The sequence below is a fragment of the Orcinus orca genome, chromosome 1, assembly GCF_937001465.1.
Source record: "Orcinus orca chromosome 1, mOrcOrc1.1, whole genome shotgun sequence".
NCBI lineage: Eukaryota > Metazoa > Chordata > Mammalia > Artiodactyla > Delphinidae > Orcinus > Orcinus orca.
In genome coordinates, this window is record NC_064559.1 from 137,442,894 (window position 1) to 137,465,611 (window position 22,718).

Here is a 22,718-nt window from a genome sequence, read left to right on the forward strand (position 1 = left end):
AGTCCAATTCTTTATCATCCACAGGTGGGTTATGTATGGATAGGCTTCTCTGTAATAAATATTGGTTTTAAGTTCTTACATAAAGTTCCCCAGTAATTAAATTCATTCATTCTGATTTTATTAAGTTCTCAATTAATTAAATCCTTTCTTTATATTGTCAAAGAGAAGTTGGCTGCCTGCCTAGCCTCTGTCCTAAGCAAAGTCATATGAGGTGCTGTGTCTCTATAAGCCAGGATCTGAACCTATACTGCTTTGCAGCTCCAGAAATTTTATCAGCTCTCCAATAGTAAGGTTATGGTAACTAGTTCACAAATACTAATTTATAAGTGCAGCTATTCCTATTAAGTCATTGTAGAGACAAGTGAAAAGTCTTGCTAGGTTAATATTTAGCAAAAAACTATTATGTACCAGGTACTGGCGTTCAGTTTATGTCCCTATATCATTTACTCCTCATAAAAATCCTGTGAGAGATGCTTTTATCCCCATTTTGCTGGTAGGGAAACTAAATCTCTGAAAGGCAATTTGCTGAAAGTCATATGTGGCTAGTATGTAGAGGAGCTGGAATTTGAATCCACATCTGATTGACTGAATAATATGTACAAATCATTATTTCAGAGAGTTAGATCATGGTCACATTTATTAGATTGACACTTTCTTGGCTTTTTTTTTTTTTTTCCCAGTAATAAGCCCATCTAGAGGATATATTTGATTAGGATAAGAAATCAAGCCTCTTGATTGTGGACCTTTGTGATTTGGGAACCATATTTAAAAATTATCACTTAAAGTAGATCTTCATATTTAAAAGTGCTTTCATTAGATTTACTTTTTAGAGTATCAGGTAATTTCTCTCATTCTAAGCCAACTTAATCTTAAAGCTATTTGTCAATAGACTGAATGGCATTATAATTATCTCCACTGAGTATTTTCTGTATCTTGGCAGGAGCTGGACAAAGAGAAATCCTGTTAGATAGCCACATTTATATATGCCACGTTAAGTGGAGCTAGAAACATTGAAATTTGAAGCTAGTGGTAGCGGGGGTGGAGGTTGAAGGAAAATAACTAAAACATGTATTTTGTATTCATTAAGAAATGATAGGCTCCATTTTTAGTTTGGGAGGAGTTGACCAGAGATCCAGCTTATTCAAGGTTACCTTCATAATCAAATAGCAGCTTACACTTTCAAAATTGTTTTTCACATTTAGTTCTCACAATGGCCCTGTGAAGTAGGCATTCTTATTTTACTGATGAAGAAGCCAGAAGTTTAACTGGTCACAAATGATGCCCTCTGGTTCTTTCCCATTTCTCTCAATTCCATGCTACATGTCACTCAAATATCTGCTTGTTCAACATTTATAAATAAATTTATTCAAAATTTTGTCCATGACTCTACATAGTCTTTGTTACATAAAGTAATTGCATTTGTTATGCAATGACACATATATAAAATGGCACCACTGAAGCTATCACCACATAAAAATTGTAATGCTGATTTATCAGTTTGTTAGAAATTAGAGATTAATTCTCCTCATGGGAAACCATAATAATATGCAGAATTGCATCAAATCAAAATTACTATGATTTCTGCCAATAACATAAGATTTTGTAATAAAAACTGGAATTATGTGGACATGGACTATTTTGCCATTGTGCAAGAAATTTTCTAGAATTTTCCTGAATTATACTGGCATTGAGACTGACTGTTTTCTTTTTTTTTTTTAACCCCAACAGGGAAACACTGGCCCCCTTGGCAGAGAAGGTATAATGGGCCCAACAGGTAGAACTGTAAGTTTGTCACAATACAGGTTTTTTTTTTTCCTTTTTTATATATATATATATATATATATATATATATTTTTTTTTTTTTTTTTTTTTTTTTTTTTTTACTTAATCCTATTCTAGAGTAATCCACAAGGGATCACCCTGGGTATTTGAGAAGCAAGGATAAAAACAGATGTACATTTTCATCTGGAAGGTTATTCTTGAGAACTTAGAAATCTAATGTAATGAAAAGGTGTACAGAGTGAGGTAGGCACTTAAAACTGGAGTTGAGAAAGGAAAGTAGCACTGGGTGGAGGAGGAGGGGTTGAGCATTATAAGCACAGGGGTGATCACTAAAGCAACAGAAAGAATCCATTTTCTGAAAGAGGGAGAATAAGAAAAGGTACGCATGCAGCCAAGATTTGAGTCTTTGGAAGTGCCCACAATAAAGGGATGAAATAGTTGGTGGGAAGAGCAGGAAAACCAGAAAAGCACAAGGTTAAGCTCAGTTTCGAGAAAGGAGTAGCTAACCGTGATCTTTAAGAGAATACATTGCAGTGGAAGACGGAGTACAGCTTTCAGTGAGGAAGGAAGTAAATAAAAATATTTAATAACTTTTCTCAAACTTTTGGAGTAGGTATGATTATTTGCATTCAAGACATAAGGAAACAGATGACATTTATAGTAGTTCACCTAGTTATTTAAGATAATACAGGTAGTGAATCATATAGATGATATTTCCTACTTCAAGAGCAGTGCTCTTTCCACTCCATTCAAGCTATGTCTGGAGAGGAAACTGAGAGAGTTAACATATGCCAGGGCCTTAGGGAATCTTGCTATGAAATAAAACAGAAATAAGACAGTGAGGTGGTCACAGGAGGGTTTTACAATACTAACAGTAGTATAAACATACAAGAGGAAAACTGAGGCTTGGAAAGGAAAGATTCATTCTCTGCAGGGAATCAGTATTTTGAATCATTTGAAAGTGTTGTGTCTATAGACACAGAGTTTTAAAATATAAAAGAGAATGTTTCAAATATTAAGTATCACTGTTCTCATTGATAAATTTAGAGAAGAATTCACCACCAAAGTTTCTGGCTTTTTAATTTAAAAAAATGAAATGTGTAACTCAGTATTTCTCTAGATTTGCAGCATTTACCACTCAGAGCTATATAGTCTAAGTGGGAGGTTATAAGTGGGAGAAATCTCATATTTCAGTGGGTGGTTGGTTCTTCAGCAAGCTAAGGAACACATACTGTTCTGATTATGGAATGATTGTTCTCCTCTGTCAAAAATGTGAAATATTAATTGGTTAAGGAAAATATGATAAAGAAATGGCTCAGTTAAAATATCTTACTGTGCTTTGTTTACAGATAGTTCTTAAAGGCCCTTATAATGCTCAGCATGTACATCAAATTTTTTCCATCTATTTTTTCTATTCTAAGAAGAAACTTCTAAGGAAAGCTCACTATGAAAGAATAAGAATTTGAGAATGGCCAAAACACACTGTGGAAAAAAATAGTGGTGGGGGATGGAGGACTTGCTTTTCCAAAAAGGAAAACATTACTTCAGAGTCTTTGTAAATGACACTATGTGTTAGTACAAAGAATAGATCATTGTAACAGGCTAGAGCCCAGAATTAGATCTCAGACTAAATAGGAATTTAACTACAATGAAAATGGTATATTTTCATTGGATGATTTGGACTGCAAGTAATAGGAACCCTGAATCAAACTGGCATTAACAATAAGGAAACGTCTATCTCATTATGGGAATCCCAGAGTTAGGAAGGGCTTCAGATTTGGTTAATTTGGCGACTTAATCATGTTATCCAAGACTATTTCCATACATCTGCTCTGCCATCCTGAATGCTATCTTTATAATTAGGCTTAGGGCAAATGACTACAATTTCTCAGGAATCACATCTAGATACGATTATCCAAAGTGAAAAAGTGAACTGTATCCCTTGTCTTGGGAAAAATAAAACTTTTTCTATAAGTCTCCATTTACATTTTTTTCCCTCACGTCTATTAATCAGCCACACACCCATTCCTATAACAGTGATAGGGAAGGGAGACGAAATTCCTTTTAGTCTTACTACTGCTATAAGAAATTGTAACCCTATTTCACCCAATTTTTTAAAAATCTCAGATGAACTTTCAAAGACTTTGTTAAAAAAAAAAAAGAAAGAAAAGAAGCAATTAAAAATCTCAGAAAAATCATCTAGGAAACTAAAGTATAGCTTAAGGGTTGGGGAGACCTTTTATATAAGATAGGAAATGTGAAAACTATAAAAGAACAGAAGACATATTTGAATGCTTGAAAATTTTTAATTTTTATGGCAAAAGATTCCATAAGTAAAACTAATATAATTGAGAAAAAGTAATTGCAAAGCATATACCATATAATGGGTAATATAAAGAGCTTTACAAATTGGTATGAAAAAAGAAAATTTAGTAGAGAATTGAAGAATAAATCCAAAAGGTCAGTAATTATTTGAAAAACCAGTCTCCTAACTTTTAGTCAGAGAAATGCAAATTAAGGTAATAATGAGATATTACATCTAACCTCTCAGAAAGGGCTGTAGGAAGAAAGGTATTTTTGTTTATCACTAATAGAAATGTGAATTACAGCCTTTATGGAAAGGTATTTGTTAAAATATATGTACCTATACCCTATGACCAAGCAGTTCCACTTTGAGGAATTTGTCCCATATAAATAAAAGTACCCAATACACTAGGGAAATTTTACAAAGCTTTTTTTCACAGCACTGTTTGTAATGGCAAAAAAAAAAAAAAAAAAGTATGAAATCACATGAATGCTCATCTGTAGAGGAATGGTTGAGTAAACTCTGATCTATCCACTTTGTGGGATATTAATGCAACTATTAAAAATAATTATTTGTATCTAGTTTGGCTGACTTGCAGTTGTTTCATGATGTATTATTAAGCGTGAAAAATATGATGCATAGAAGAGTATATGATATTAACATTATAAAAAATGACCAATCACCCCATACACATGTAAATACACGTGTCAATATCTGATTAGAAAAAAAGTATGAAGCGATATGTACCACGTTGTTAATACTGGATTGGAGGTGGAGGAGGGCATAAAAAAAGTTCTGTAAAGATATCTTAAAACTCAGCTTTTTAAAGTTGATATAGTAGTTTGAAATGAATTAAGGACAAGATAGGAAACACAAAAGAAGTAATATAGTGAATAATAATGAAACAGTATTTTTAGCCTGCAAGATTAACAAAAAGTGATAGTACATCATAGCATGTATCAGAAGAAACATGCACTCCCATATATTGCAAGTGTGAATGCAATTTCAAACAAACTTTCTGGAGGACAATTTTTATCAAAAATTTTTAAGAGTGCAAGGATATTTATCACAGTGCTGTTTATCATGACAAAAATTGGAAAAAAATTTAATAGGCAATTCATTTAAAATATCATACTTTTTAAAATACTGGTAAGCATTATGGTTAGGTGGGAATTGTAGATTGATATAGAAAAGCATTAATATTTTGAAGGTGCAAATTCAGGTTACAGAAAAGATGAGTAGTGTTATCTCATTTTTTAATAAATACACAATTTCCACAAGGAACATGAAAATATTAACAGGAATAACAGTAGTGACATCCAGCAACAGCAGAGTTCACATTGTCTTCAAGTGCACATGAAACATTCACTGAAATAAACCATATTTTAGATCATAAAACAAATTTTACTAAACTTAAAATAACAGAAGTCATGTAAGGTATATTCTCTGGCCATAACAGAATTAAACTAAGAATCAGTAAACTAGAAAGATAATAGGAAAATCCCCAAACACTTGAAAATTAAACCTCACACTTCTAAATAATTCAAGGACCAGAGTGTCTCAAAGAAAGTTAGAAAATATTTTGAATTGACTGAAACTGTATACACAACGTATCAAAATTTATGGGATATAGCTCAGAAGGAGAAATTTAAAAAAAGAAGATAAAAGAGAAGGAGGAAACCACCCTGGAAGCAGGGTTTTTCAAAGGCTGAGAGAAACAAATATTAGAAGAATTTAACTTTCTTAATTTTCTTTCTAAATTATTTTGCCTTTGATTGTCAGATCAGCTGTTTTGACTTAACTGAATGAATAAGTAGCATAACCCTCACTTTAAGGTGGAACTAGGCATAGCAAAACAGACATGGTGAGTCAGTAGATTGTATTTGTTTTGCTTTAACTTAGGAAAATCAGAATTTATATAACTTTAACTAAACAGGTCTTGCTAGATAGGAAAAAACCCAACAGAAATTATCATGTTTCTGGATACAGCCTCAATTACATTTGATAAATAACTATCAACAACACTAAACTAACATTTTTTTTTTTCTTTCAGGGACCCAGAGGTGAAAAAGGCTTTAGAGGTGAAACTGTAAGTTTAACTAAATTTGTGGTAATAGTATCACTGGTCACTAGGTTATAAGCTCTATGAAAACAAGGACCTTTTTTGATTTTTTCATTATTATGTCCCTGATACTTGTGGAATGAAAATAAAATTACAGTTTTCAGGAAGAAAACTAACCTATATGTAGAACTAACCTATATGGTATATTGCAGTGAAACCTGATAAGCCCTAAACATGTTGAAGAATCTGTCAGTCACATTCTTTCCAAATCACTGTGTGAAGTTGAATATTTGCCTTCTCAGGCATCAGGAGAGGAGGTGTGAGCCTTCTTCACCGGTGCCAGAACAGGAGGACTGTCAAGTCACTTTAGATATATACCACTAGATCCAGTCAGCACCCAAGAGGGCTGCAAAGCAGAAGCAAATCATTAGTTGTATATTTCAGCCAACTGGAAACAATGGTGAGAGGATGGGCAAAAGGTACACAGCATTTTCAGGACTAAATGGCTTACACTGGCACTATTTCCTATTTTTCTTGGATGTCAATTCTTCCAAGTTAAAGAAGATATTTTGTAAAGGGGCCACTGTCCCAGCAGAACTTATTAAAGCAGCAGTCATAAACAGAGGGCATGCATGGAGTGAAATGAGGGGTACTGAAACCAAATATAGAAGGCATATAGGAATAAACTTGAAGATAGCATTAAAGTCTTGCTTAAAAGGTCATGATATTATATAGTGACAGCTGAGATCTTTGCTTTTCACCATAGGGTAAGCTTGGGGCTCAGAGTAAGTAAATTATAGTTATATTAGTTTGCTGAGGAAGGAAATTTATGTGATTTCAGATAGCCTAAGAATCCTCAAAGGGTATTAAAATAGATGTGTTTAATTTGCAGCAATGTGTCCCTTATATTTTCTCAGCAGACTTACTTAACAGGAAGCAAGGATGTTTGCACACAGTGAAGCTATATGCCCCCACCCCCCCACCCCCCGCTCCCGCAGAAGTGGAAAGGGAAAAGAAAAAATAGGGAGGCTTGGAATTAACCCATATTCCATACCTGTCTCCAACTGCCTCCCTGACCTATCCTCTCCAAGTACTGTGGCTAGAACGTAAGCTCCATCAAGATAGGAAACCTCGAGTGCCTATGACAATGGCTGTCACAAGCATTTCATGTGAAAAAAATTCCCTATTTGTACACGTATGTGACCTTCTTTCTCCAGATACAAAACATTAAGAAGAAAAATGATAAAAGGCTTGAAAATCACAGTTCTAAAGTGAATCTTGGAGATTATCTTCACCACACCTATTATGTTACACTCGAGATATCTGAGATCCAAATGTGCAGCAGCTCCCTCAAGGACATGCAGCTAATTAGGTACAGAGATAAGACCAGAGCCCAGATCTTCCAAATCCCAGGCTACTGTGCTTTTCTATTAATCATAGTACCTCTCAGAAAATAAGGGTTAGGAGCAGCTTGGGTAAGGAAGATGGTATGTACACATCCTTCACCTACTTTAAGAGCAGCCCACATACAGATTCCACATGAATGGATTCCTGATACGCAGTTATCCCCTAGGGCTTATAGGGCATAACTCATGAATTCACTCATTCCATCTTAATCACATTACTGTCTAGTAATAAATCTTATTTAATATTACTAAACTCCCAATTAAACCCTCTAAACCAGTGGTTCTCAACCAGGAGCCATTTTGCTCCCCCTCCCAGGAGACATTTGGCAATGTGTGGAGACATTTTTGGTTGTCACAACTGGAGAAAAGGGAAAGGTTGCTAGTGGCATCTAGTGTGCAGAGACCAGGGACGCTGCTAAGCATCTACCGTGCAAGCTTCTCAGTTTAAGAATGAGGAAAGGGAAGCTCTCTGTACATAAGCCAGCCTAAAGTAAATATCCTGAAACTAAAGATTGCATTTATGTAAAGGCAAAGTCTAACACAGTCAGGTTTAAGGACATACACTTACCAGTATTTTTCAAATTTAATGAAAAAAATATGTTACTTTTGAAGGATCATATGGGAATTGTGGGATTAAATGGAGAGACAGTCTATTTTCAAAGGTAGTGCTTTCACTACAGCCAAATAACCACTATAGCCATTCACATTAATTTGGTTCCCCCATAGGAAATTAACATAGACAATTGCAGTCTTATTATAAACTGTATGATAACCTTCTTTATATACTTGTTTATATAATATCTAGAGAGAGTGAATCACTTTTCCTTAGTGGTGGGTTAGGTAGAAGAATAAAAAAGAATAAATACTATATTGTTGGAATAATATTTTGTTTTACTTGGCCTTATTCTATGCATTTGCTTCATTGGGGTTGTCCTGTCCTGTCTTGTTTGGGTTGAAGTATTTCATTTTATCATATTTGTGATGATCTGACTCGTTCTGGGTAACAAGCTGAAGTGAACTCAGTAAAAATAGTTTCTTCTTTCTATGACAAAATGCTTTTTCACAGTCAAAGATAAGGTAGATATTTTGTACTGAACCTTCAGTGAGATTTTGCGAATGTCAGAAATATGCTCAGTAGAGTAAAATGTCAACTGTTTATTTTTACAATGCTGATCCAAAATGGAGAAACTTACTCAGCCAATTTCACTCCTGAGCCTCTGTATATTTAAATTTATTTATTTATTTTTGGCTGTGTTGGGTCTTCGTTTCTGTGCGAGGGCCTTCTCTAGTTGTGGCAAGCGGGGGGCCACTCTTCATCGCGGTGTGCGGGCCTCTCACTGTCGCGGCCTCTCTTGTTGCGGAGCACAGGCTCCAGACGCGCAGGCTCAGTAATTGTGGCTCACGGGCCCAGTTGTTCCGCGGCATGTGGGATCTTCCCAGACCAGGGCTCGAACCCGTATCCCCTGCATTGGCAGGCAGATTCTCAACCACTGCGCCACCAGGGAAGACCGAGCCTCTGTATATTTAAAAGGCTCTCTCCAACATGAAATCTCCCTAACTTACCATGCCACTTCTGAGGTAAAAGTCTGATGCATTTTCTGCTTTAACCTATAATCATAAACCATGCAAACTAAGAAATGTCCAGCAGGCATGGTGTTGGAGTACTCTAGCCTTTTCAAGTTACTATGTGTTGTTTGTTCTTATTGTCACAGTATATTTAGAATCAACAGCTTTGGCAATAAAAGATACTTAAGTCAAGCATAGCATTAACATTATTCAAAACTCAGTTGAAGATAAATTTTGCTTTGCCGTCTTTTAACCATAATCTGAATTTGACTCGGTGTAGTCTTAACATTCAATTGACCATCCAGTAAGTTAAATTTTGAGCATTCTTAACAGTGATTACTGTTGTTTCGTTTTGAAAAATGTCAGCATAACTTTTCACATTTTACTATATACCTTTCAACTATTCTAATTTCTAAATCAGTACTAGTTAATTTAAACATTATTCATTCATTCGTTACCAATCTTTGAACACCTACTATGTATTAGGCACTATTCCTGTTCCAGAAAATGAGAGGATGACTAAGACACTTTTAAAGGTCTGTAGGGACTTTCCTATTTGTTATGTACTATGGAATGCAGAAGTGGTTAGTTGAAGAAGAAGGTGGCAAGGTGGGTATATAGTTTTAAAGAAGTATTGGAAGAGGAATGGGAATTGAATAGACAGAAAAGGTAAGGAGAAGCATTCCTGGTCGAGGAAATAGCACATGCGGGAGAATTCATGTGTGAAAGAATGTGGACGATTCAGAGATCTGCAAGTGGTTGGTTATAGATGGGAGTGTAGGATGGGTTGGGGAGAGTAAGTGGAAATAAGGCCCAGACCTTGAAGAAGAGGCAGGGGTGCATATTGACTAAGAACATATACTTTTGTATTTAACTGACTTGGATTTTAATCCTATCTCTGCCCTTTACTTGCTGGTTACTTAGCCATTCCATTTTCTTAACTGTGAAGTAGAAATATAGCATACAACTTGGCATACAGTGAGTTCTAATAAATGAGCACACAGCTTGACACATAGTGAGCTCTCAGTAAATGGTATCTGTCACTGAAAAGAAGTTTATACTTTATCCACTAAACAGTAAAAAGCCATTGAATGATTTTAATTAAATAATGATATGATTAGATTTCCATTTTATAAGTAGAATGTAGTTAGCATAGTAGAGAGAAGAAAGTCAGTAAGTCAAATTAGGAGTCCAGGCACAGCATGATATCTTAGCTGGGGCTCCTATAACAAATTGCTGTGGGCAAAAAAAAATATTTATTTTTCATAGTACTGGAGACTGGGAAATCCAAGGTTAAGGTGCTCACAGATTCCATATATATAATGAGGGTCCTCTGCCTGGTTTGCAGATAGCTAGCTGCCTTCTTGCTATAACCTCACATGGTAGAGAGAGAGCATCTCTCTCGTGTCTCTTCTTATAAGGGCACTACCACTCACAAAGGCTCCAATGATTTAATTAGCTCCCAAAGACCCCACCTCTAAATATCATCACACTGGAGATTAGGGCTTCAATATATGCATGTAGGAGGGGACACAAACATTTAGTCCATAGCACATGATCAGCACTAAACTAAGAGAGTTGCTGTGAGGATGGAGTAGTAGTATTTTGGGAAGATTTGGAGGTCAAATCAACAGTAGTGGGTAACCAAATTATAGGTGGATGTTGAAGGAGAAGGAGATGTCTAAGGACACTGAAGTTTCCATTTTTTACAATTAGTTGTATGGTAGATAGAAATAACAGGAAAAATAGAATTAACATTGTTAAATGTTACATTTATAAGTTTATTAAAATGAATAAATTTAGTTTCTAGTAATATCAACAAAACATGAGAGTATATATTCAGCTTGTTGATGAATGTGGGTGACAGCTGAGTTCAAGAACATATTACTTCAAAATACTAAAATAACTTTGAATCCTATCACTTGCCTCATATGAAAAGGCAATGATAGCAGCTGAATCTTAGTCATCTTGTTTATACCAAACCAAAAGCATTGTATATACATATTGTGCTTTGTCTCCATTTCTTCTAGGGTCCCCAAGGACCGAGAGGTCAACCAGGGCCTCCAGTGAGTTTATTTACATTTATATCTGTTTACCATTGATGCTTATATGCCTGCTTGGTTTGAGATATCTACTTAATAAATACTTTAAAAATCTTTTTATGTTATAGGGTCCACCTGGAGCATCAGGCCCAAGAGTAAGTTTTCTTGGTTTTGTTTATTTTATCTTAGTATAAGATAATTTTTTAGGGCTTCCCTGGTGGCACAGTGGTTGAGAGTCCGCCTGCCGATGCAGGGGACATGGGTTTGTGCCCCAGTCCGGGAAGATCCCACGTGCCGCGGAGCGGCTGGGCCCGTGAGCCATGGCCGCTGAGCCTGCGCGTCCGGAGCCTGTGCTCTGCAACGGGAGAGGCCACAACAGTGAGAGGCCCGTGTACCACAAAAAAAAAAAAAAAAAAAAAAAGGTAATTTTTTAAAGCTTCTTCTATTAACTCCCTGTTAAAAGGTATCCCTATTGCCTACCTCTGTTCCTTTTGTTAATCTGATATAGAATCTTCCCAACTATAATAACACTTGAAATCCAAGCCTCAGAGTTCTTGTCTATAAAATGAGGATGGTATCTCTTACTTTCTTGGGTGGATTTGAGTTTTAAATAAGAAGTAAAGTACTCAGCACAATGTCTGACATAATTAATGCTCCAAAATACTAACTCCCTCCATTTCTTCCTGTTTCTGGGTCCTAGCTCTCCTTTTTCAAATGTTCTTTTTTGCCAACCAGAGTTATACATTTTTTAGCCTTTACATGAACTCTTCTCACTTGCTGCTGGCCATAGAAGCCCTGGAACTTCTCATGTATTTGCTCGTGACCAATCACAACCCAAAACTTGCTACTGCTATCTTTGAGGTGATACTTCCGTTACTTCATTATCAGCTATCATCTCCTGGCCTCAATGTTCCAAGACTGGTTTCTCTCATGCGTTGTATCCACTCTGCTACTCAGTAATATCTTTGTTTTCCTACTTTCTACAAAAGGTCTTCTTCTATCTTCAACCTCACCCATGCCCCATTCCTGCAGAATCAGAATCCTGGTCAAATGCAGTGGTCCTTGGTCAGATTTCCTGCTTAAAGGAAATCCGCTGTTGGCTACACTGTCCAAACAGATGGCCAGTCCTATGCCTTCCAAGCCTTACTTATTTCCACATGCTTCTCTGGTATCATTTGGATCTTTGAAAGTTCTACCTGGTGGATCACTGCGGTCCACTCCCAGCAGGTCAGGAACTCTTCATTCCCCTCAGCTTTTCATCAGGGCAAGGAGTAACTTTCAAGCAAAGTGCCACAGGAAGATGGTCTCCTTGGAAACAAGACACCTATTTCTCTATGATTTTTTAAAAATTACTCCCCCTTTCTGGCCATCTGACTGATGGGGATTGAAACCTTCCCTGGCATGAACATCAGTGGGCATGTCCTTTTTTAAATCTTTAGATTATTCTCCGCTTCTCTGTTCTTCCTTTCCTCCTGGATCCTCACAATGCATGGGTTAGAAAAACCCTCATCAGTTGCCTTCTCACCTTATAATGACTTTGATATATCATAGCTGCTTTCCTAATAAAGAACTAGTTCTAAAAGGTCATATATCATTGGCAAATTAGAGGTGTTTAGTGAAAACTTTCACATTGAAGTGCCAAATTTTGGGGCACCGCATCCCTCTCTCACTTGAAAAATGTTTGTATGTGTTCCTCTACAGCCAAAATGAATTAGGACATGTGAGAGGTTTCTGCTCTGAGAAAAATGTGGATAAGAATATATATTTTGAGGAATTATTAGGAGGATTAAATGAAAAAGTATATGTGCTTGACACATTATAGGTACTCAGCTAACATTAGTTTCTTTGTTTCCTTCTTCCCTTTCTCTCCTTTCTGTCTTCCTTGTTCCTGGCCAGTATGAAACCCAGTTTCTTTATACTGTCTTTCTGGGACTTGCAGAGACCACTGTAGGAAAGTGGCAGTGTAGCCTTGAAAAAAAGACTTTCAGAGTAGAAGTTTACATGCCAATAAGAAAATACCTACATATTCCTTCTAAACTCAAACTATGATCATATCTTCTGTGAAACTCTTCTTAATTCCATCCCCTCGTTGCACTGCAAGATAGAACTGATCACTTCCCCTTCTTCATTCATACTCATTTATTTTCATGCCCATTTCCATGTATTAGACTGTGAACTCTCTGAAGGTAAGCAATGTGTTCTGTATCTCTTTTCCATTCAAGCCCTTAAGAAGTGTCTACTGAATGAATGAATAAATGCAAACAGGCAAGTTGCAACTCTTAGAAAATTTCAGTGGGAATCCTCCAAGCCAGAAGACTTCACTTGGAGGGAAATAATGTCTAGAATGGAATAGGATCATATTAGAATTAGAGATAGAAGTCTTCTTAGTAATTATTTAGTAATTATTTTAGACTGAATTGTCACTCATTAGTTGGTGGATCATAAGATCAACATGGTGAGTCTCAGCATTCTTTTGAAATGAAATTAAAACAGAAAAATGTGGGGAGTGACTGTTTAACGGGTATAGGGTTTCTTTTAGAGGTGATGAAAATGTTGTGAAATTAAATAGTGGTAATGGTTGCACAACACAGTGAATCTACCAGAGCAATAAACTGGATACTTTAAAATGACTAAAATGGTGAATTTTATGTTATGTGAATTTTACTCAATTTTTAAGAAAAGCACAAAAAAAGAACACCCTAGGACCTACTGTACAGCACAGAGAACTATATTCAATATCTTGTAATAACCTACAATGGAAAAGAATCTGAAAAATAATAGATAAATAGAGATATAAATAGAGATATAGATTATAATATGTATAACAATCACTTTGCTATACATCTGAAACTAACACATTGTAAATCAACTATACTTCAATTTAAAAAAAACATAATAAGTATATCACCACTAGTAGGGAAAAATATGTTTTGTAAACGTTTTCAGTTAAATATATGTTTGTGTGAACCTTATCATGATATAAAAATGTATTTATTACTATGGGTCAAGATAAAAAAAGTTTGAAAACCTCTAACCTAGTCCAGCCCCCTCTTTTTAAGACCTATAAGTAACTTGCTCAAGTTCCTAAAGTAGAATAGCTAAAAAGCAATGTTTCAGGAAAAGGAATATATATTGATGGTGCTTTTGAATTTGAGGATATTATCAGGGTGATGACCAGACCTCAGTGCACATGGTAAGATATTTAGAAACTGACCAAAAAAAAATTACAACAGGATGTCAAAGTTAACCACAAATGGTTGGTGGGATAAAGGATGGGTGTATGGGTGTGTGTGTGTGTGTGTGTGTGTGTGTGTGTGTGTGTGTGTGTGTGTGTGTGTGTGTGTGTGTGTGTGGAGTGGAAATAGTAAAAATTGAAAATCATTAAATGAGATAAGGAATTTTCAACTTAATGATACCAGTTAATGGGTCAGCTGTGAAACCTGGATTAGTGAATTGAGAGGTTGCAGCAGCTGCGGGTATCATCCTAGTTCCCTAGAACAAGCAATTTCCTCTACCATGGAGAGGTGCATGACCTGAAATCAGTTCCCACCCCATAAATGTTTTCACCATCGAGTGATCTTAAAATTTTAGATGGCTGGAAAATAACACTTCTTAAAGTACTGGGGTGCCCAGACTAGATCTGCATTTTACTCAAATAAATTGGAAAGGAACTGTGAATATTACGTCCCCTCAAGGTATAATGAATCCTCCTAATTTCTTTCATTTGTCCCACTAATCCTGGTAACTCCTTATTCTTGGTGCACGTTTTTATAAACCTTAAGCGATTTTCATGTGAGAATATGTTCTAACTAGAGTACATGGAGGAAGGTATTTCTTTTGGATTCCCTTATTGGACCTAATGAGAGTTTCACACTTAGGTGGGGACACTTAGATGTTGCTGAATGACTTCCCAGGCAAATCATCTTAATACCATCTCTATGGGCCTGCCCTCCCTAAAGGCTATCCTTGGGAAAAAATAAATTCAGCAAATTGAATGCCTACTATGTGCCAGGCATGAGCTAGGATTTGGGAATACACTGGCATTATAGGAATTAAAAATTTTATGAGTAGCCGAGTTTTATGACATTCTTTTCTTTCTAATGCCTATTGTGGGGGAAAAAACCCTGCCTTTTTCATTGAGTTGACATTTGTACTGTTGGTGGTTAAAATTGCTAGTACCTTAGCTTGAATCTAGTACCAAATGCTACACTACTAATCTACTAAAAGTCACTGTATTCTTCATTGCCACATTCTCAAAGAAAACGAACCATGGTCATTTCAATTAAGAATATCCTACAGTTTATTCATCCATCCAGTCCTCTATTCATGGGTGGTGTTGTTTCCAATCTTTTTCCTAATACAAACAGTATGCATGTCTTGTCCATATACATATTTTGTGGAATATCTCTAAGACCTGTTCCCAGAAGTGGGATGGTTAGCTGTAAGGGATAATGAGCATACTTATTTACTTATTATTTTTAATTGTGGTAAAATATACATAAAATGTATCATTTTAACCATCTTTAAGTGTACTCTTCAGTAGCATTAAGTACATTCACACCGCTGTGCAACTATCACCACCAGTCATCTCTAGAACTTTTTTCATCATCTAAGACTGAAACTCTGATCCATTAAACAGTAATTCCCCACTCCTCCCTTCCCCAGTCCCTAAAAACCTACCATTCTACTTTCTATCTCTCTATCAATTTGACTACTCTAGATACCTCCTATAAGTGGAAGCATATAGTATTTGAACATTTTTGTCTGGCTTTCTTCACTTAGCATAATGTCTTCAAGGTTAATCCATGTTGTAGCATGTCAGAATTTCTTTCCTTTTTAAGGCTGAATAATTTCCATTGTATGTATATACCACATTTTGTTTATCCAGATAACCACTTGGGTTGCTTCCACCTTTTTCTACTGTGAATAATGCTGCTATAAACATAGGTGTACAAATATCTGTTTGAGCCCCTGCCTTTTTTAAAAAATATATCTTTATTGGAGTATAACTGCGTCACAATACTGAGCTAGACCCTGTTGCACAACAAAATGAATCAGCCATATGCATATATACATCCACATATCCCCTCCCTCTTGAGCCCTCCTCCCACCCTCCCTATCCCACCCCTCTAGGTCGTGGCAAAGCACCGAGCTGATCTCCCTGTGCTACGCTGCTGCTTCCCACCAGCTAACTATTTTACATTTGGCACAGGACTCGTACTCAGAAAACTATAAAACACTGATCAAAGAAATCAAAGATGACATAAACAGATGGGGAAATATACCATGTTCTTGGATTGGAAGAATCAACATTGTGAAAATGACTATACTACCCAAAGCAATCTACAGATTCAGTGCAATCCCTATCAAATTAACAAAGGCATTCTTCACATAATTAGAACAAAAAATTTTACAATTTGTATGGAAACACAAAAGACCCTGAATAGCCAAAGCAATCTTGAGAAAGAAAAACGGAGCTGGAGAAATCAGACTCCCTGACTTCAAACTATACTACAAAGCTATAGTAATCAAGACAGTATGGGGCTTCCCTGGTGGCACAGTGGTTAAGAATCCTCCTGCCAATGCAGGGGACAGGGGGTTGAGCCCTGGTCTGGGAAGATCCCACACGCCATGGAACCACTAAGCCCGTGCACCACAACTACTGAGCCTGCGCTCTAGAGCCCATGAGCCACAACTACTGAGCCTGCGTGCCACAACTACTGAAGCCCGTGGGCCTAGAGGCCATGCTCCACAATAAGAAAATCCACCGCAATGAGAAGCCCAAGCACCACAACAAAGAGTAGCTCACGCTTGCCGCAACTAGAGAAAGCCCGCATGCAGCAATGAAGACCCAACGCAGCCAAAAAAAAAAAAAAAAGACAGTATGGTACTGGCACAAAAACATATGTCAGTGGTACAGGATAGAAAGCCCAGAGATAAACCCACGCACGTAATGGCCACCTAATTTATGACAAGGCAAGAACATACAATGGAGAAAAGACAGCCTCTTCAATAAGTGGTGCTGGGAAAACTGGACAGCTATATGTAAAAAACTGAAATTAGGACACTACCTAACACCATACACAAAAATTAACTCCATATGGATTAAAGAGTCCCTGCCTTTAATTCATTTCCATATATACCCAGAAGTGAAACTGCTGGATCATATGGTAATTTTATGTTTAACTTTATGAGGAATTGCTATACTGTTTTCCATAGCAAGTACACCATTTCACATTCCCACCAATAGTACACAGGGTTCCAATTTCTCCAAATCCTCCCTCACATTTGTTATATTCTGCTTGTTTGATACCAGCCATCCTAAGGGGTGTGAAGTGGCAGATAACTGTGTTTTGACTTGCATTTCCTTAATGATTACAGATGTTAAGCATCTTTTCATGTGCTCATTGGCTTATATGTATCTTCTTTGGCGAAACTGGCTTACATATCTTCTTCGGAAAAATGTCTTTTGCCCATTTTTGAATTGGGTTGCTTATTTTTGTTGCGTTGTTGAGTTATAGGAGTTCTTTATGCATTCTAAATGTTAATCCCTCATCATATATATGATTTGCAAATATTTTCTCCCATTCCTTTGGCTGCCTGTTCACGCTGTTGATTTTTGCACAGAAGTTTTTGATGTAGTCCAATTTATCAGGGTTTTGTTGTTGTTGTTTTACCTTGCTTTTGGTTTCATCTCCAAGAAATCAGTGCCAAATCCAATGTCATGAAGCATTTCCCATATATTTTCTTCAAGAGTTTTATAGTTTTAGGTCTTACAGTTAATTATCTGATCCATTTTGAGTTAATTTTTGTTTATGATGTAGGCAGGAGTCTAACTTCATTCTTTTGCATGTGGATATCAAATTTTCCCAGCACTATTCCTTCCTTAGGGAATGGCCTTGGCACCCTTCTCAAAAATTATTTAACCATATATGTGAGGGTTTATTCCTGCACTCTATTCCATTGGTCTATGTGTCTGTCTGTATGCCAGTACCACACTGTTTTGATTACTGTAGCTTTGTAGTAAGTTTTGAAAGTGAAGTGTGAGACCTCCAAGTTTGTTGTCCTTTTTCAAGATTGTTTGGCTGTTTGGGATCTATACTCTCTTTTATAGTTACCTGTATAGTTATCTTTACCAGTGCTCTTTATTTCTTCATGTGGATTCAAGTTTCTGCCTAGTATCCTTTATTTCAGTCCAAAGGACTCCCTTTATTATTTTTCTAGGGAAGTTTGCTAATGATAAATTGCCTCAGCTTTTGTTTATCTGGGAATATCTTTTTTCCTCCTTTTTGAAGGATAGTTTTATTGGATATAGAATTTTTGGTTGATAGTCTTTTTCCTTCAGCACTCTGAATATGTCATCCTACTGCCTCTCACCTTTATGGTTTTTGATGAAAAATCTCATCCCTTGGATATGATGAGTCTCTTCTCTTTGCATTCAGGATTCGCTCTTCTCTTTGCATTCAGGATTCTCTCTTTGTCTTTAGCTTTCAACAGTTTGATTATGATGTGTCTAGGGGAATTCATTGAGCTTCTTGGATGTGGAGATTAATGTTTTTCATCAAATTTGGCACATTTTCAGCCATTATTTTTTGAAATATTCTTTCTACCCCTATTTCTCTCTTCTTCTCTTCTGAGGCTCCCATCATTCATGCATTGGTATGTTTTATGATGTCCTGTACATCTCTGAGCCTGTTCATTTTCTGCTTCATTTTTCTTTATATGACTCTGACTGGATAATCTCAATAAACTGTTTTCAGGTTCACTGATTCTTTCTTCTATCTACTGAAATCTACAGTTGAGCCTCTGTAGTAAATTTTGATTTCAGTTATTATTCAACTACAAAACTTCTTCTACTTGGTTCTTTTCTATAATTTCTATTTTTTATTTGGTAAGACATCTTTTTCATACTTTCCTTTAGTTCTGTAGACATGGTTTACTTTAGTTCTTTGAACATACCTAAAATAGCTAAAGTTTTGTCTACTAAGTTCAACATCTGGGCTTCCTCAGGGACAATTTCTATTTCTACTGATTGCTTGGCTTTTTCCCATGTATAGGGGTCATACTTTAATGTTACTCAGCATGTCTTGTCATTTTTTTCTTGAAAACTGGACATTTTGAATAATATAAAATGGCATCTCTGGAAGTCAAATTCTTCACCCCAACCTCAGTGTTTATTGTTGCTACTTGTTGTTTTTGTTGTTTGTTTAGTGACTTTTCCGAAAGGTATAAAGTCTGTATTCTTTGACATATGTGACCACTAAAGTCTCTACTCAGTTAGCTTAGTGGTCAGCTAAGGATTGGAGAGAGATTTCCTTAAATGCCAGAACCAGGAAGTCTCCCAGTTTTTGCCAAGGGTCTCTGTGAGCATGTTGGAGCATTCCTTCAGTGCTCAGCCAGGCAACTGACAACTATACCCGAGTTTTAATTTCCTATTTTCACAGAGCCTGAAGGTCAGCCAGAAGACAGAACTTAGGGCCTTCTTATGTTTTTCCTGATCATGTGCACAGCCCTATGCATGTACATGGACTTCTAGATTCCCAGGAATATGTCAGAGTTTTTTAGAATCTCTATGGACATCTCATTCCCTAGCTTTTCTTAGCCTATTGTTTGCCCCGACTGTTTTCTAATGTTTCCAGTAGCCACAAAGTTAAACAATTCCATCTAAAATTTTTTTTTAATGTTCCTTGGGAAAGACTTTTTGCACTGAGTGAGCTCTGAGTCAGGTAAAATAAAGACAGTCCTGCAAGTCTTTAAGGGAACCACCAGAAAGGTCAAATAATGACATTTCGCTGGAAATAAGGCTTTGAAGCAACTCCAGCCCCATTCTGCTCCCTCCTGTGGTTTCCAGGCTTCTTGTTTTCACTGCGATTGCAGGCTGTTGGTTTTCAAGGCTACCACAGAGCTGGAAAGAGAGGCATGGGAATAGGACAGATTAAAGCTTTACAAAGCTCACTGCCCTTACTGAAATTAAGCTATTTTTCATAAATGCTCCCCAGGTTGCTGCAAGCATTTTGTTAATTTCTATAATTCTGAAAAACTTCATTCTTACACTTTTTTTCCAGTTTTCTCATTGCTTTTATAGAAGAGAGAATTCTGGGAGGTCATTATGCCACCATTTTGCTGTCTCCTAGGTCTCTAATCTTTAGTACACATCTTTTTAATATTCTGTGTGATGAAATGGAAGAACATATAAAGCATTTCTGCATATTGAAGTACAATGGTTGCCTCAAATACAAGCACTTGTAGAATTGTTTCAGTTGCAAACTGAACTAGCTGCTTTTTTCATGGAACACCATTTTTATTTGACAGAATGATAATGTTATTCAGACATGAGTATTTGGCAGATATTTTCTTGAAAATGAATGAAGTGAGCCTGTCATTTCAAGGAAAACAACTGACAATTTGATACCAATGGTAAATTTCAAACTTTCAAGCAACAATAACAATTGAGGAATGCTTGTATCTATTACAAGTTTGACAACTTACCAGTACTTACATTTTTCTGATGAGATTGGTGATGATGTTAACGAATGTAATCTTTTGATATGACATAACGAAATGTGTCAGTCTTTGGAAAATCTGCATTATTTCATGAACCGTTATTTTCCAATGATCAATGCATGATTTTAACCAAAATCATGATTTTTACTAAAATCATGCATTGGTAAATGATTCTTTCAAAGTTTTAGATCAATAGATTTTAATATAAAAGAATATAAAATAGATACATTGTAGATATGGTTTCAGATTTCACATTTCAGCTAACCTTCAAGAAACTACCACTTATCAAGTTCTGGTAGAATATCAAAGAAGAATATCCACAATTATCTGAAAAGGATACTAAAATAATCTTTTTTCCAACAACATATCTTTTTAAGGCTGGATTTTCTTCATACAGTTCAGCTAAACTAACACTTTAATAGACTGAACATAGAAGCAAATATGAGAATCTAGCTATCTCCTATTAATCCAGACATTAAAGAGATGTACAAAAGTGTAAAACAGTACCGCTCTTCTCACTAATTTTTTGTTTGGAAAATAGTTATTTTTCATTAAAAAAATGTTTATTTATATTAACATATAATGGATTTATTGTTTTAAGGCAATTAACACATAGTTTTAAAATTTATATTTTAATTCCTACTATGTTAAATATCAAAAGCTGTAATGCACATAAATATAAGTTCTTTAAAGCCCTTGATAATATTTAAAAGTACAAAAGGGTCCTGAGTCTGAAGCGCCTGAGAACTGCTTATTGCTAGTTTTTCTAAGATCAAAGCCCTAACCACAAACTGGAAAATATAAAGGTGGCTATTGTTTACTACTTAATTCAGTTGCCCATATTTAGTCCCAATATATTTTTGTGACCCATGTCCAAAGTCTGCCAATTCTCATAAGAATGATGGTCAGAATTATTTAATCTGCAGAGAACATTTTATGCTAAGCCTTTCTTCTTCTTGAATAGGCCATGCTTTTCTATCATCTCACTGCCTTTGTGCAAAGTTGTTACCTCTGCCTGGAAAGCTCTCCCAGCCCTTCTCCTAACAATTCATATTTATTCTTCAGATCTCAGCTCAAATATCACCACCTCAGGGAAGCCTATGCTGATCTAGTCCTTCCAAATCTCTTATATCCCCCAGATTTCATACTCCGTAATTTCTCTCATAGGTCCATGCACTTTTCTTTTATAGCACGTATCACAATTTGTAAATGTGTATTTTTGAGATTGATTAATGCCTTTATCGACCTCTAAACTTTAGCTCTACAAGGGCAAGGTTGTTTTGTTTTGTATTGTTTGCTTACCATTTTTTCCTCAATATGTGTTTGGCAGTGTACATATGCAGAATGAGTCAAGTATTTTCCAATATGAAAACCACATGTTGAGGCAAAGATGAGTACATTTTGTTGATTGTCCCATCATTTTAAATAGTTTTTCAAATTACCAACCATGAGTTATGAGAGATCTGTTGAAAAGAGTTTCTATTGTATGGGCTGCCAAGTAAAAAGATATCTCAGCAGTACAATGATTCTGAAAGAAATTAGATCGCTTGATTTGCTCACACAGATGCCATTTCACAGAACTTTCTCCCAACTCATGCTTCTTAGTTTCCAAGCTTTTTAAAAAATAAAATACGAAAAGACTTTTTACTAATGGTTAGGTTGGGTCTTTCTCTAAAAATATATTTTATTAAATGCAGGAGGAGATTGGATTCATGATGTATTATTTCTTTTGGGACTAATGATACTTTTTCCAACTTCAGAAATTGTTTTTAAGACCGCAGAAGTATCAGATTAAACTAATGTGGTGACTACCTCAGGACAGTAATATTTTATTCTATTTTCCTTCCAAGAATGTAACTGTTAAAAATTACTACAGTTATTTATTCTTCACTTTACAATTTATTAACTGAGGGGATCATATTTCATTCTTCTTCCATGTGAGTAACTTTTTTGTGTGTTTTCATGCAGCAGAGACAAATAGTTTTTCATTTGAGAACTCTAGACTTTGGTCCTGTTTTAATTAGGAGACTTTTGAGATTTGGATGAAAGCA

At 35.9% G+C, this 22,718-nt stretch overlaps 1 protein-coding gene across 1 annotated transcript in view; it reads left to right on the top strand.

Moving 5' to 3' along the window:
* The window catches only part of COL24A1 (collagen type XXIV alpha 1 chain), a 392,516-nt gene that overhangs the window by 355,844 nt on the left and 13,954 nt on the right, over positions 1–22,718 (top strand). Inside the window, exons 52-55 of the mRNA XM_004262981.3 lie at positions 1,729–1,782; positions 6,141–6,176; positions 11,152–11,187; positions 11,292–11,318. Coding sequence (XP_004263029.1) covers positions 1,729–1,782; positions 6,141–6,176; positions 11,152–11,187; positions 11,292–11,318 — 153 coding nt within the window. The remainder of the gene's footprint in view (positions 1–1,728; positions 1,783–6,140; positions 6,177–11,151; positions 11,188–11,291; positions 11,319–22,718) is intronic.